This window comes from Siniperca chuatsi, linkage group LG1 (assembly GCF_020085105.1).
Source record: "Siniperca chuatsi isolate FFG_IHB_CAS linkage group LG1, ASM2008510v1, whole genome shotgun sequence".
Lineage (NCBI taxonomy): Eukaryota > Metazoa > Chordata > Actinopteri > Centrarchiformes > Sinipercidae > Siniperca > Siniperca chuatsi.
The window spans coordinates 32,965,665-32,980,852 of record NC_058042.1 but is presented as its reverse complement, the minus strand read 5'-3'; the positions used below and the strand labels follow the sequence as shown (position 1 = coordinate 32,980,852).

Here is a 15,188-nt window from a genome sequence, read left to right as displayed (position 1 = left end):
GTTGTGAAGGCTCAACATTATGCAAATGACCTCTGACGCAATGCGAGCGACAACCAGGCAAGAGCCAGTTGCGCTGTTATCACTGCGTAAATAACTATCAAGCAATATATTAGCTGCTGCAAACATAAGTGACTGAAAAAACAAATGCTGTCTGATTTTTGTAAAATAGTCTTATACCGTGGCATTCACAAGAGGCCCAGTTAGTGGACTCTGTCTGATTGCTATGGAAATTGAGTGCTCATTGACTTTCATTCACTTCATATCTGCCCCAGTCTTAAGCTAAGTTTTCAACTTTAACAGTAAACACAGTTTTTCACCTGTGAAATAACATTAGCGAACAGTCTACATTGCAGCAGCTATAGTCATTTTGTTTCCCCTCACGTTTTGTATGTTTACATGTTTCATTGCTGTTGGTTGCCATAACTACTAATTAATGCAAGCCGAAATAACCCCTGGGGAAAATACTGTTATCCTACATTTGTTGATATTTATTAAACTATATTACTGCTGTGCATTATCCACCGCATAATAAGCTGGTTAAATCTACTACACTCAACTTGATTGCACTACTATTACTTATATTATTACATTGTACTGTACACTTATTTAGCTTTATACTTCATACCCCCTTGTACTTATTTTTATTAGGTGTATTATAGTGTATCATATTTCGATTTGCTTGCAGACTTATTTATTATTATGTCTATTTCTATTCTATTAGTACTTCTTCTCCTGTGTGACGTGATAGTGAGCAGCTGTAACAAAGAGTTTCCCCTCAGGGATCAATAAAGTATTTCTGATTCTAATTCTGATATCAATCTGATATCAACACTATTCAGGCCTACACAAGCACTGTATTTATCTTTAAGTAATTACATGATCTTTTCCAACCTTCCTGTGCACTCACCATATCCAGACAGGTGTGCACTGCATTTTTACTGGGAGATCTAAATAGATTTTGACTTGCTCACTTTATTTACCTGTTTTACAGCTGTCCTATAACTTGATATCCACAGGGGCACTTAAAATGATGTTACTTAGGCTACAGATATCGCTTTTATTTACAAAAACAACCCCAAAAAAAAGGACCTCAATGGTAGCTACAGCAGTGTTTACAATAATACTTGCAGATTTGTTTTGAGGTATCCTAATCATACACATCATTGTTTCCTTAATGATACATTTAACTGGTTACCACTTAACTATAATTTTCATGGGTTGCTTTTTGTTTTTAAATGCATTTACATTAGCAATCCTTCATATTTAAAACAGCATTTCATTCCATTTAGCTTATCATACTTAGACACACTCAACACCCTTTCTTTGTTGTGTCTGATTTCTAAAGAAATTAGCGGAAAAGCCAAGACTGGAATAACATAATAATCACAGAAAACTATTACCTCTTTTCCTGACTTCAAGACTTTTTTACTTGTTTACCTCAAATATACTTGTTACTCTTTTTGATTGTAGCTTTCTGCTTCATCATCATGTTTTGTTTCTCTCTACCTTTCATAGGTTATGGGTTTTTTTTCTCAATACTATTGACATAATTTTATTTGGTTTGGCAGTTGCTCATTCATTTTTATGCAGATGATGCATATACGTACGTAATGATGTAGTAGATGTGGTTTGGGATTGTTGGAGAAGCCGTTTCCTTAATTGTGTTTTTGACGTTATTTTATATTGTTTTATTTTTTTTCTTTATTTTTTGACTTTATTGACTGTTAATGTCCATCATCACCTCCAAAATGAGATGGCCCATCTCAAGGGATGTATCCTTAAATTTTATTTATCCTTATATTATATGTCAGCTAATAAGTTTTATACATCAAAGCAAAATGAAACAATTCCAAATGCATCACAGTCAAAGAAACAATGGAACTTACTGTTTGTAGCTTATCGCCAAATCAGCAAAATATTTTCTTCTTTTAAGGTATATGTTGTCTTTAAATCCCTGCAAAAACAATACACTCACAATCTCAGTTTACATTTTAACAATTTCTTAATCATAAAAGTAAAGAAAAGACATTTTAGCTGTCTTTCTTGCATTTTAGACAAGAAGCGGAAATTTACGTAAACCACAGGCTACTCTGTAACTGCTGTGTTTGTCCTACATACCGGATGATCTGCATCTAATTCAGAGCCATACATCAAAACCCTGTTTGCACACAGATCCAAATCAGAGATCTTCTTAGGGAACCAGGGCACACCAGCCATATCTGAAAAACAATTCAGATTCAATTCCATCATTTTAAAGGTGCTTGTATCTCATTAAGTTTCTGCTTTTGCATTTGATCATGATTTAACAGTATCAAAACAGCCCTTAGATTTGAACCATATACACTATTGATATTGGTGCTTGTTGTTGGGCTAGATTATGGTATTTACTGCTATGTATGTTTTTAGTTTCATTTTAGTCAAAAGTAAAGTATCGCCTACCATCATCAGGTAGAGTGGAGTTGTCAAATGGAGTAATCTCAACAACATCAGTATGCTTCCTTAGCAGCTGAGTCAGCTCATTAAGCTGTTTGTAGTCAGCATCACAATCCACAAAAATCTCAAAGTCTGATTTCCTTCGTCTGGATTTGTGAGACTCGATATGAACGTGGTTGACATGTTTTTCCTGTGCATACATATAAGATGAACAAAATATGTGGAACTGCTTCCAAACACAATCAAACACAACATTCAGAGAAGATTATTTCAACAAAAAATATTAAGCAATTTGACTATTAATTTAAAGATGACAAAGCATAAGTCATGCTTTTAAAACTTTAAATGAAACACCCACCTGGAAAAGCCTAAGGGCCTTGATGAGACCACCGACTTCATCTTTCAGTGAAATTATGATAGTTGCAATGCCTTTCTCAGAACTGGTGGGCCTTCCAGTGGAGATGCTCCTGTTGTCCTGGTTCTCATCAATTTTAATGAATGTTACCTTATTCATTTAGGGTAAAAAGAAACATTTATACATACTGTATAGGATCAGTGATTTTCCTATGGCCTAAAATAAATAAACTAACTTGTTTTTCATGCTTGTTGACCTACAGATCCACTAAGCAGAGACATAAAAGGTACTTTAAATGTATGTTGGCCAAGAGAACTTAATGCACTGTGACTTAAATCTGCATTAACTGATTTTTTTGCTACTCCATGGTCTAACCTCCTGAGAGAAACATTTGGCAAAACGCTCCAGTGTTCATAAACTAGTTGCCAACTTTGACTGCAGTTTGGTGCTGGGCAGGTAGCATACAGAGCAAATTTTTACTGAACTGTACTCACATCTAACCAAGTACAGGACTGTACTTGGCTAAATGCGGACCTTGAATGAGAACATACTTGGGTTGTGACTGATGACATTACAGACATGAACGCAAACTGAGGAAGGCCTTGTATTTTATGTTAAGTTGTTAACTGTGTGTATTTTATCAATTTATTTAAAGCTGCAACTAATCAAGCTCTAAAAAAACAGCAGACAGACCAAATTAATTAATTAGTGTTACCCACTACAGGAGTCCAGACCAGTTCTCACATTAAAGGGGATATATAGAAAGTTATGTTGTTGGACATACATGTTAAACATTGTCAAAGTTGTAAAGCTTGAGGTGAACGCCTGGAGAAATGAGCCCACTAAAACTGAGCTCCCACACTGCTTTGTAAGGTTCACTTGTATTTTGCTCTTTCCACACAAGATAACAGCTGGGCTGTGATGTGATTTTGGAGTATTGCAACTTCCGAATTCATCAAGTGATGGTCACGTTGTTGGAAAAGGAGCGGCTGTAAAACAGCATCACCAACCCCCTGAAACGACTCTTTTTATTATAAGAATTTGATCCATTCGGTCCAATAACATTTGTAAAGTCTAGAAGAGCGTTCAAGTGTGCAGAGAGCCAATGGGAAGTCAGCCAGCTCGGCCGCCGGATGTCTTGGATGCGCATGCTCTCAACCAGCTTGGCTGGAGAAAGATTCTAGTGCACATGCTCTATGGGCCCAAAAATGCAGAAGCGTGACGGACCCCGTGGAGGCTTTTTCGATGTATGCGCCCTGTGAGCAACTTTCATAGGAATGAATGGGATGCCATCTTTGAATGCGGTATCCATTTTTCATATTTTTTGTTTTTTTATTAACAATTTGCTTTATGTACAAACAATAAGGAAAACGTGTGTTGAAATAAAGTACTGAAATACTGAGCACATAACAGACACAAATTACATGAAGATAAATAAATAACAAAAATAAACAAAAGCGTGACTTCCAATCACGGTTTTGTTCAACAAATTTGAGGTTGCTTGCCAATTGTAAAAGTCATTTCAAAGCAGCAAAAAAGGAAGAGTTCTCTTTGGAAGATGATGAAGTTTTGGGTTTTTCAGAGGAATCTTGTTTTCTGAATGAACTATTTTCTCAGCAGATGAATACAGTTAATGAGAAAAGATGCTGAACATTTGATTGAGTACAGACCCAAAAATTACATCATCACATGAGCTAAACCAAATATTTTAGTTTCTAAACAATCATGTTGTCATAGTTTTGGGGTTTTGTCCTGTTTCCTGTTTTATTTTGTAGTGTTCTCCTCTCCTCGTGTGTCTTGTGGTTTTACTTCCTGCCTTTGTTTGTTTTCCCTCCAGTTTAGATTGTTGGCTCTGCCTTGATTAAATGCACCTGCGTCTCATTGTCTCCCCTACCTAAGTGTATTTAGTCCGGGTTTTTTCCTTTGTTCAGTGTCAGTTCGTTGTCAAGATCATTTGCATCAGCAGTGGTATGTGGTCTACACGTCAGGTATCCCAGCCTTGTTTCCTGTGCTTCTCTTAAGTCTCTTGGATTTATTTCTGCGTTTGCTTGGACCTCGCCTGGACTTTTGGATTTTGTTTATTGCCTGCTTCCTGTCTTATTTGTTTGCTTGTCTTGGACTGCCTTCCTGATTTGGACCTCTGCCTGTCTGACTATCCACATAAGCCTTTCCCATAATAAATTAATATATTACATCTGCTCTGCCTCTCGTCTGCATTTGGGTCCTATCCCTTGTGTTCCCTGCTCCCTTGTGTGACATCCATTACGACACATGTATGTCATCCCAACATGTTTTGGTGTATGTGCAGGAGAAGAATAAGTGGTCTGCGTATTCTATATCACTTTTACAGATTGTGCAAGCATAATTATCAAAATGAAATTTAATATGAATAAATTCATTGCAGGCATAAATAGCATTGTTCAGTTTGAAATGCATTTCCTTTAGAGTTTAACATCAGAAAATTGCAGGTCATCCAGGTATTTGTCCTTAACTGCTTTTGCAAGGCTCTTCAAGAGAAAGGGAAGGTTAGATATAGGTCTATAGTTGGCTAAAACCCCTGGATCAAGAGTGGGATTTTTAAGAGATTTAATTACAGCTACTGTAAAGGACTGTGGTACACAGCCTGTTAATAAAGACATATTGATCATATCCAGTAAAGAAGTGCTAAGGGTAAAACGTCTTTAAGCAGCCTTGTTGGAATGGGGTCTGAGAGACAGGTTGATGACTTAGATGAATTAATCGTTGACGTTAGTTGAAGAAGGTTGATAGAAGCAAAGCAGTCAAAATACATATCAGGTCGTGTTCAAAGATAAATTGGTACTGGGTGAGGGCAGGACGTGATGAATTTTTTTTTCTCAAATAGTTCATGAGCTTCTTTAATAATAAAATTTGAAGTTGTTGCTACTGGGGGCTATAGGAATACATGGCTCAATACAGCTGTGATTCTGTGTCAGCCTGGCTACAGTGCCGAAAAGAAACCTGTTTTTATTTTATTTTTTTATGATTTGCAGACTTTCTGGGGAAGACCTGGTCTGATTAGGAGAGACGGTATTCATCCCACTTTGGATCGCCATGTTTGCTTTAATTTGCAGGTTTGGGGGTTATACCATGGTGCTAACCATCTTATCATCTTTGTTTGAGGGGTGATAGAATTGAGTGTCATTCACAATGAGCCTGCAACACTATCATCAAGATGGACAATTTGGGAGGGGCTGTGATTTGCATAGGAGTCCTGTTATTGAGACATAGCATTGAATTAAATGCAGATGAGATCGCTTCCTTAAATTTAGCTACAGAACTATCAGACATCTAGAGTAAGAGTTTTAGCCTAATGGCGTCCTTGGACTATTGCAATTCCTTATTATCAGGCTGCTCAAATAAGTCCCTTAAGACTCTCCAGTTGATCCAGAATGCTGCGGCACGTGAACTGACAAGAACTAGGAAAAGAGATCATATTTCTCCAATATTAGCTTCTCTGCACTGGCTCCCTGTAAAATCCAGAATAGAATTTAAAATCCTTCTCCTCATCTACAAAGCTCTTAATGGTCTGGCACCATTGTATCTTAACACTAGAAGTGCCAGAATTCCACAACTACTAGAATTGCCGTAAGCGGTCATTTTGACCGCTAGATACCAAACTCTATATTCTCTAGTGATAAATACCTAAATGGGAGATTAATGCATTTGATGTGTTAGGATATCTTTTAAAAAACCAAATAACACCAAAATGTACATTTAAAAAGTTTAATTATACATTTATCAATATTCACATCATCGCATACAGTAAACCGTAATTATCGTGCATACGCTAAATTCACACCAGTATTTTTCCGTATTTATTCAGCATAACTCAGAACAAGATAATAACAATTAAAAGGATCTATTTGATTCTGAAAAAGTTTGTTTTAACATTTATAACACATTTATAACACAGAAAATAATCGGAAAAGCTGGAAACGAGCAGATCTAACGTTAAAAAAGAGCCACGAACGAAGTTTAGAACCATAAAAGGATTAGGCTACTAATTTTATATTAACTAATTACATCAATAGCGTGCTTGGCTATTTAAGCTTCACAGTCAACGCAAGTGACCTCTGTTCTCCGTGCACAATTTCCACACACAGGTTTGCGGCATTTGCAGCAGGTGTCGTGTGTTTTATTTTGTTTGCAGCTTCTCCGAACCTGGCACTGCCTCCGTTTTGGTGTCTGCTGCGGTGGTTGCTTCTGCTGCTGACTGGGACCTTGTGCCAACTGCCATGCTGCCCCCTTTCCCTCCATGAACTCCGCTCTCAGCTCCTCTGCCAGTTGCTGCATGAACTTCCTCCGGGCTATCTTGCTGCTGGTGCACTCCTTGAAGAGGATGTGGGCATTGATTCCAGCCAGGTCGAGGATGTTATAGAAGACAGCCACTGGCCATCTACGCGTACCGCCTTTCACAGAGTATGCCCTTGCCATCTGATCCAGTACGTCCACGCCATATTTGGTGTTATTATAGTATGTTACCGACTCCGGCTTTGCCTTCGGCCCATCGGTAATGCCCACGCTTGTGTGCACGGAGCTCAGAATGCACACATTCTTCCTCGGCTTTCCCTGGTAGATGGTGAGCGTCGCATCTGCACATTTTAGCACCTTTGTGCTGAACAGCTCCGCTTGCTCTTTTGCGGAGGGGGGCAACTCACGCTTCGTTTTCCCCAGGGTGCCAACCAGGCTGGTCTTCTTGGCCTGTAAGGCGGTGGCTAGTTTGAGAGAAGTGAAGAAATTATCTGTAGTAATATTTCTTCCCTTCCCCAGGAATGGCTCCACCAGTCTCAGCACCACACTCTCTCCCACGAGCTGACCTCTGCTCCGCGTCTCCTCTTTTCCCAGATATGGAGCCCCGTTCAGCATATATTTTGAGTTGACATCCGCAGCCAACCAAAATTTTATTCCAAATTTATCAGGCTTATTTCCCATGTACTGGATAAATCTGCACTGGGCCTTGGTGGGGAACAGCTGCTCATCGATGGTTATGTTGGCACCGGGCTTGTAGCAGGCTATGCTGTTCTGAACAAACTTATTCCAAGTGGCCGATACCAGGGCAAATTTGTCATCCTGCAGACGCACACGTCGGGTCTCTTTTTTGTCGAACCGCAGGAATTTCATTATCTCCCTGAAGCGATTTCTGGACATGGTTTCCTTGAAAAACGGGAAGCCCCATTTTTCCGACCAAAGGCTGCCCAACTCCATGTTTTTTGCTCCCTGTGCTCCACGGATATATAGCAGCGCTATGAAGGCCTTCAGTTCAGCCACTGTCAGGTCCCATGAGCTGTCACCACGGTGCTGATGTGCCTCAGCCACAGTGCAGTCCCTGATGTGTTTCAGCATGCCATCATCAAACACACACAAGAAGGCCGTGAGCGCATCTCCGATGTTGCGCTTCGCGTGCGCTGTGGGGCCAGCAGCTTCAGTCAGGACATTTTGGCTCTGCCTTCTCCCTGGACGTTCAGTTGACTGAAGGACCGTCCACACCGTCCCATCCTTCCCCTTTTCCACAGCGGCCTCCGGCCGAGATGACTCCAAGGGCGGGCTGAGCACTCCAGTTGGCTCAAGAGCAGGTACTGGTTCGGGAAGGCCTAGGACATAATAATAATAATAATAATAATAATAATAGCATAATGATAAAAATAACTAGTGAATAGCCAAGGCTATAACTAGCGCAGGGCAGCACAAGACAGGACAGTGGTGCATAGCGGAGCGCAGGGCAGCTCACCTGGAACGTCAGCCGTGAACGGAACATCTGGATCCCTAGTCTCCGATGAAAGTAGCCGCCTCTTTTTCCTCGGTATGGACTCTGAATCACTCTCCGATGAGGACGAAGTGTTTTCTTGCACAAAGGAAATGTCGCTGTCACTTTCCACCTCCGATAGATCCCCTGCGTCAGAGTCATCGCTGTCCAAGTTCTGAAGCATCTCCAAGGCCATGGCAGCGGTCATCTTTCTCTTCATTCTTTCATTCATTTCAGACATTTTCTAAAGGCTCCTTATAAACTCCAACCTAGGCAATTACTCAATTTCTTAAATTATTGTACTGATAGCCAATTTAGTCTAATAATTTGTATTTATAAGCAAATTAGCATATGCTAATAGCACTAGAGACCGCTAGCGATGTTTCTTTGACAATAGTTCCTATTTGTATAACAAAGCGCGCGAAAAATAGAACAATAGAATAGCGCGAAATTCAGTGCGGTCAAAATGACCGCATATGGCTGAAATAGGTAAAAATGATCATATTTTCTTTTTCTTTTGTGTAATTTATATGAAACCCATTGTAAATAAAAATACAGACACTTTTAGGAAAAGTCACGTACCAGCAGGATTGTATATTTTTATTCAACAAAGTTATTGCACATATAAATTTCAAAACGGTCAAAATGACCGTCGTGGCCGTTCTAGTGTTAAAGAGCTCACAATACCTTATTACCCCACTAGAACACTGCGCTCATAACTGTTATGAATTGGCGCTATATAAATAAAATTGAATTATCTACAAAGCCCACATCGTTTGTACACCACATCGTTTGTATACTACCTCGACAGCCAGCAGCAGAATGAAGACATGCAGCTAAACATGTCATCACTGATCAGGTTTGGCAGGGACCCAGAGAAAACTACAGAGTCCGACATTGTCTTTGCATATGTACACACCGAGTCAACATTAACTTTAGTGACCTCTGACTGGTGTAATCGGGAGTCGCCACCGCCGACGTGAATAACTTACTGTATTTACGTTTATCCTTAGCCAGCAGTTTTAAATAGGGTTCAACGTTGGCTGCTCTAGCCCCAGGAATACATTTGACTATGGTCGCTGGTGTCACTAACTTCACGTTTCTCAAAATGGAGCTGCCAATAATCAGAGTTGGTTTCTCAGCTGGTGTGTCGCTGAGTGGGGAGAACTTGTTGGAAACGTGAACAGGTTGGTGGTGAACCGTGGGCTTCTGCTTAAGGCTATGCTTCTTTCGGACAGTCACCCAGCCTCCCTGGTTTCTGCTCGGGAGCTGCCGGGAGACGGCTAACAGGAGCTATCTCTGGTCGGACCTCACCAGCTACTGGGGGCTGGCTCACTACAGCAGCTAATGATTGAGTTCCCATGGTGTGGAACCACATTTCCAATTCACTAAGCCTCGCCTCCAATGCTACAAATAAGCTACATTTATTACATGTACCATTATCACTAAAGGAGGCAGAGGAATAGCTAAACATTTGACACACCGAGCAGGAGAGAGAGAGAGAAGCCATTGCTAGCTGCTAAGCTAAAGAACGGTAGCTAGCTAAACTGAATAGCATGCAGAACTAGTGGACGTCTAAATGTATAGCAGATAGTTGGTCACTATAATAAAGAATCGAACAAAATTAAATTAAATTTGATGCAAAAATACGCTACTAGTAACGCTCAAACGCTGGTGACGGAAATAAGACAATACGCTTACCGCAGCACGTCAACAGAAGTGAAAAGCTCCAACAGTAACATTACTGCTAACACGTTACATCTGGTATCTCCACACAAGTGCTTTCTACTTTAGAGACCTCTGTAGCACATTCCCCACATGTACCTGTAAAGAGAACTGTCAAAGGAGTTCATGTATGTGGTTAAGAGAGTTGATGCTACTAAACAAACGTTATATGAGATATATAAATGTCTATTTATCTGAGGGAAATGTCAAGGAAATGTGTAACTGGCTGCAAAACAGCTGGCGGAGCTGATGTGGAAGACTGGGAAAAGAGGGTTTTCCCTGTCCGACAAAAACGCGAAGGATTTTTTGTTTGTTTTATTTTGCCAAAATGTTTGCCTTTTATCAAAAACATCTGTGATGCGCTTATACCATGCACGCACAAGTTGCCCATGACACTTGAGTGTGGAGGCAATGGGGGAATGACACATTTACAACTTCAACAAGACCAAGGTAAGCAATAAATTGCCATCATTTGTGAGGTAAACAAATGTGTGTTTATAATGAAAGCTAGGTTAACTTAAGTTACATAAATAAATAGGACTGAATATCAAACCTCAGTAGCCTACTTTTTGAGTGTTGTTACTTGACAGATCATTTTAGAATAGAAGAAATTCCAGTTTCATCTGTTTAACCAATCCAATGATAACCAGCCCTAGAAATAAACAGTTGTTTGTCATGTATGTCTAAAATAATGCAATAACTTTAAATTTAATTTCCAGAATTAAAATGAAGATAATAGAGTTTTTTAATAAAAGGCCTAGGACAGAGGAGGAAAGAGAGGTGACAGACTACAGTGGTGTGAAAAAGTGTTTGCCCCCTTCCTGATTTCTTATTCTTTTGCATGTTTGTCACACTTAAATGTTTCAGATCATCAAACAAATTTAAATATTAGTCCGCTCCAAAGTCTTCATTTTGTTCTTCAGCCATTCAGAAGTGGACTTGCTGGTATGTTTTGGATCATTGTCCTGCTGCAGAACCCAAGTTCGCTTCAGTTTGAGGTCACGAACAGATGGCCGGACATTCTCCTTCAGGAGTTTTTGGTAGATAGCAGAATTCATGGTTCCATATATCACAGCAATTCTTCAAGGTCCTGAAGCAGCAAAACAGCCCCAGACCATCACGCTACCACCACCATATTTTACTGTTGGTGTGATGTTCTTTTTCTGAAATGAGGTGTTACTTTTACGGCAGATGTAATGGGACACACCTTCCAAAAAGTTCATCTTTTGTCTCGTCAGTCCACAGAGTATTTTCCCAAAAGTCTTGGGGATCATCAAGATGTTTAGTGGCAAAAATGAGACAAGCCTTAATGTTCTTTTCGCTCAGCAGTGGTTTTCGTCTTGGAACTCTGCAATGCAGGCCATTTTTGCCCAGTCTCTTTCTTATGGTGGAGTCATGAACACTGACCTTAACTGAGGCAAGTGAGGCCTGCAGTTCTTTAGATGTTGTGGGGTCTTTTGTGACCTCTTAGATGAGCCGTCGTTGCACTGTTGGGGTAATTTTGGTCGGCCAGCCACTCCTGGGAAGGTTCACGACTGTTCCATGTTTTTGCCATTTGTGGATAATGGTTCTCACTGTGGTTCGCTGGAGTCCAAAAGCTTTAGAAATGGCTTTATAACCTTTTCTAGACTGATAGATCTCAATTACTTTCTTTCTCATTTGTTCCTGAATTTCTTTGGATCTCGGCACGATGTCTAGCTTTTGAAGATCTTTTGGTCTACTTCACTTTGTCAGGCAGGTCCTATTTAAGTGATTTCTTGATTGAGAACAGGTGTGGCAGTAATCAGGCCTGGGTGTGGCTAGAGAAATTGAACTTGTTATGTTTTAACAGGTGGGGGCAATCGATTTTTTACACAGTAGGTTTGGATTTTGTTTTCCCTTAATAATAACAACCTTCATTTAAAAACTACATTTTTGTGTTTACTTGTTATCTTTGACTAATATTTAAATTTGTTCGATCTGAAACATTTAAGTGTGACAAACATGCAAAAAAAAAAAAAGAAATCAGGAAGGGGGCAAACACTTTTTCACACCACTGTATATTAGACTATTTTAACATCTTTAGACTAGAACAGTAACTAGGGTGACTGTGGCTTAGTGGTAGAGCGGGTCGTCCACCAATCGGAAGGTCAGCGGTTCGATCACATGTCGAAGTGTCCTTGGGCAAGATGTTGAACCCCAAATTGCTCCCAAGGGCCGTGCCTTCGGTGTGTGAATGATTAGTTACTTTGATGAGCAGCTCTACAGTACAGTCCATTTACCATTTAACTCAGGAACAGACTCAAAGATGTCTACCTACATGTGGCAGTGAATGGACCACCCCAAGACACACTTGATTGAAAGGATCTTGTTAGACATTTTTATCTGAAAAATAGCCAGGAGGGTGAAATGTACAGAAAGATTAATCTGAGTTTAAAAATAAATAAATAAATGTTGATTCCTGTGCTAAAATAAACATCCATTTTTCGCAGCCTTTGTTTTTCATCTTTTTGTTCCATCGTTTTGTTGGTATAATATTTAAATCCCTATGCACACTTTTGTGATTTGTTTTGTACGGCACAAAAGTGCACGCACAAACTATGAACTCTGCATGCCACATGCATTCTCCAGCTTTTGCCACCTTTGTCTAAAACAAAATCCAGGAAAAACCCTGGAAAAATGCTCTTTTTTTTGGAGTTGGTGGGCAGTGCCTGTTTAGGCCTATGGGAGCCGGGCAGGAGCGGGGCCTTAAAGTGACAGGAGCTAAATTGGACTGTTTCACACAAAGGGTGAATAGTGTTGCTGCAACAATGGACAGTGCAAGAGAAATAATGCGTTGGATGAACATTAAAGCATGTAAACATTTTCTAGTAGACCACCAAAATATGTCCCCTTAGCCTGCCCACTCACTACCCTATGGTACAGAATTAAAAAAAAAAATAGGCTGCAGGAATTTGTTCTGCTGCTGTCTTCTTCCCAAAGTCTTCCCCATTACCTTTCCACTAGCACCCCTATTGGCCTGACTTTGAGATGTGAAACCACTTTAGTTAACGGCTCCTTCCAAAACATAACAATTGCCATAGTTACTAAAAACCATTTAAGCTGCGAGTACGCATTTGCTGCAAGAGAAATGTTCATTTCAGAGGCTGGACCAAAGAGTCTTCATCTACGGAACTGGCTTAGTCAAGCACCATTTGTACTTTCATTTAAAGTAGGGCTGTCCAAACTACGGCCTGCAAGCAATGTGCAGCCAGACACCTGAATCTATGTTGCCATTGGTTATTTTAAAATTGTATTTGGCCCGCAGACAATATTAAAATGCAGTTCTTAGTGTATATACTGTCTATCACCATATGGGAATACCAGTCACAGGAAACAGTCTGCACCAGAGCTGCCTAGGTGGGTGATGTGATGAGTACCATGGTGAAAACTATTCATCTCATCCGATCAAGAGCACTTAATTACCAGGAGTTTTGCAGTCTCCAAAAGATGCTCCATTTATTCTGTACTATGGGACTCCCTAAAAACGTTGTATTTTACCTAGATGGGGATGCTTTTGCAGGACTTAGTAGTGCACGTTTACGAGTTTTCCACAATGGAGGGTGAGTTACGTTAGTTTTGTACAAATGTAAGTTACTACTTTTAATTTGCACAATACAGTCATGCTAACATTAGAATGTCATAACTTGTGCCCTATGTCCACCTGAGAAGAGGTATCCTAAAAATTCTGGTAGTCTAAGTGAGGAAGGCAGAGTGTATTTGTTCTGTAACCTGGGAGATGATGAAAATAAATTGCACTTAGTTTTACTGTAGGCTACTTTATATGATAACCTGCGTGCACCTTTTGTAAGAATGCAGAACACAAATTCGGAATTTTCGTTTGATGAAAACGAAAAAAAAGTTAAAGTGGCAAAGTATGGCCTAGTTTTATTTCTAAAGCTTGGAAAATTAGGCTAGACTAGACTTAAAGACACTATAAGATCATTTTATTTAATGCATGTCAAAGATGAAGGCATACAGAATATACTAATCCGTGTATGGTTTGTTCTTTGTTTTTCTGTTTCAAAACCAAATCGGAAAAACAAGTGCATCATTTTTTTGTTTTTCCCTTTTAAAACCAGAACAGAAAAACGGATTTGTGATATTTATGTACTGCACTTTACCACAGCTAAGCGTGATCTCCACGGTCCGCGTAACCTTTGTCCAAAGCTGTGTTCAACTTGTTTTACAACGTGTGCTTTCCCCATTTTCGTCTTCAAATTGGCATAGAAATTAAACCATAACCAGAAAACAACTTTTTGCTGTTAGTTATATCTATATTATTGTTACAGTGACCCTTAATAATAACAATCTTCATTTAAAAACTGCATTTTGTGTTTACTTGTTATCTTTGACAAATATTTAAATTTGTTTGATGATCTGAAACATTTAAGTGTGACAAACATGCAAAAAAATATATCAGGAAGGGGGCAAACACTTTTTCACACCATATTGTATATTTATATTATCTGCCCCTACTGCATCTCTATTGGCTATGCTTGATAAAATATGCTAAACAAATGTTTCTTCTTTAATTCGCTTTCTATAAGGATCACTCCCAGTGTTGATGTAGAAAAGTATAAGTAATATGTTACATTTATGTTATTGTCGCCACAGATTAATCTCAGAACTGTTTTCCTGCTCGTTGCGTTGCGTGTCGCAGCGAGCATCATGCTGAAAACTTAAGTCAATATGCATTCTTTGGCTTGTGTAGGACAGTAGGACAATTAGCCTGCTTTTATCCTTTGCTTAAAACAAAAGGAAATTTATTGAAGACTGTGATTACTCCAGACCTTCTCATGCGATCTATCAGGCAGGGGAGTTGTTTCAGCTAAAGCCAAGGTATGGCAATGTGACATGACTTCACAGAAATACTCAGTGATGATGCGATTT

General features: G+C 39.5%; 1 protein-coding gene across 3 annotated transcripts in view; it reads right to left on the bottom strand.

Moving 5' to 3' along the window:
• The window catches only part of LOC122872116 (tryptophan 5-hydroxylase 1-like), a 38,336-nt gene that overhangs the window by 18,060 nt on the left and 5,088 nt on the right, over window positions 1–15,188 (bottom strand). For 2 of the 3 annotated variants that reach the window (XM_044187917.1, XM_044188002.1), the window contains exons 2-3: window positions 8,538–8,773; window positions 6,614–8,400 (exon numbers count right to left, since the gene is read on the bottom strand). In XM_044187917.1, the coding sequence (XP_044043852.1) occupies window positions 6,854–8,400; window positions 8,538–8,773 (1,783 nt within the window). In that variant the 3' untranslated portion in view covers window positions 6,614–6,853. Of the gene's footprint in view, window positions 1–1,886; window positions 1,955–2,118; window positions 2,220–2,439; window positions 2,624–2,791; window positions 2,939–6,613; window positions 8,401–8,537; window positions 8,774–15,188 lie in introns of those variants that run through there. The other variant, XM_044188088.1, reaches the window with a different exon arrangement.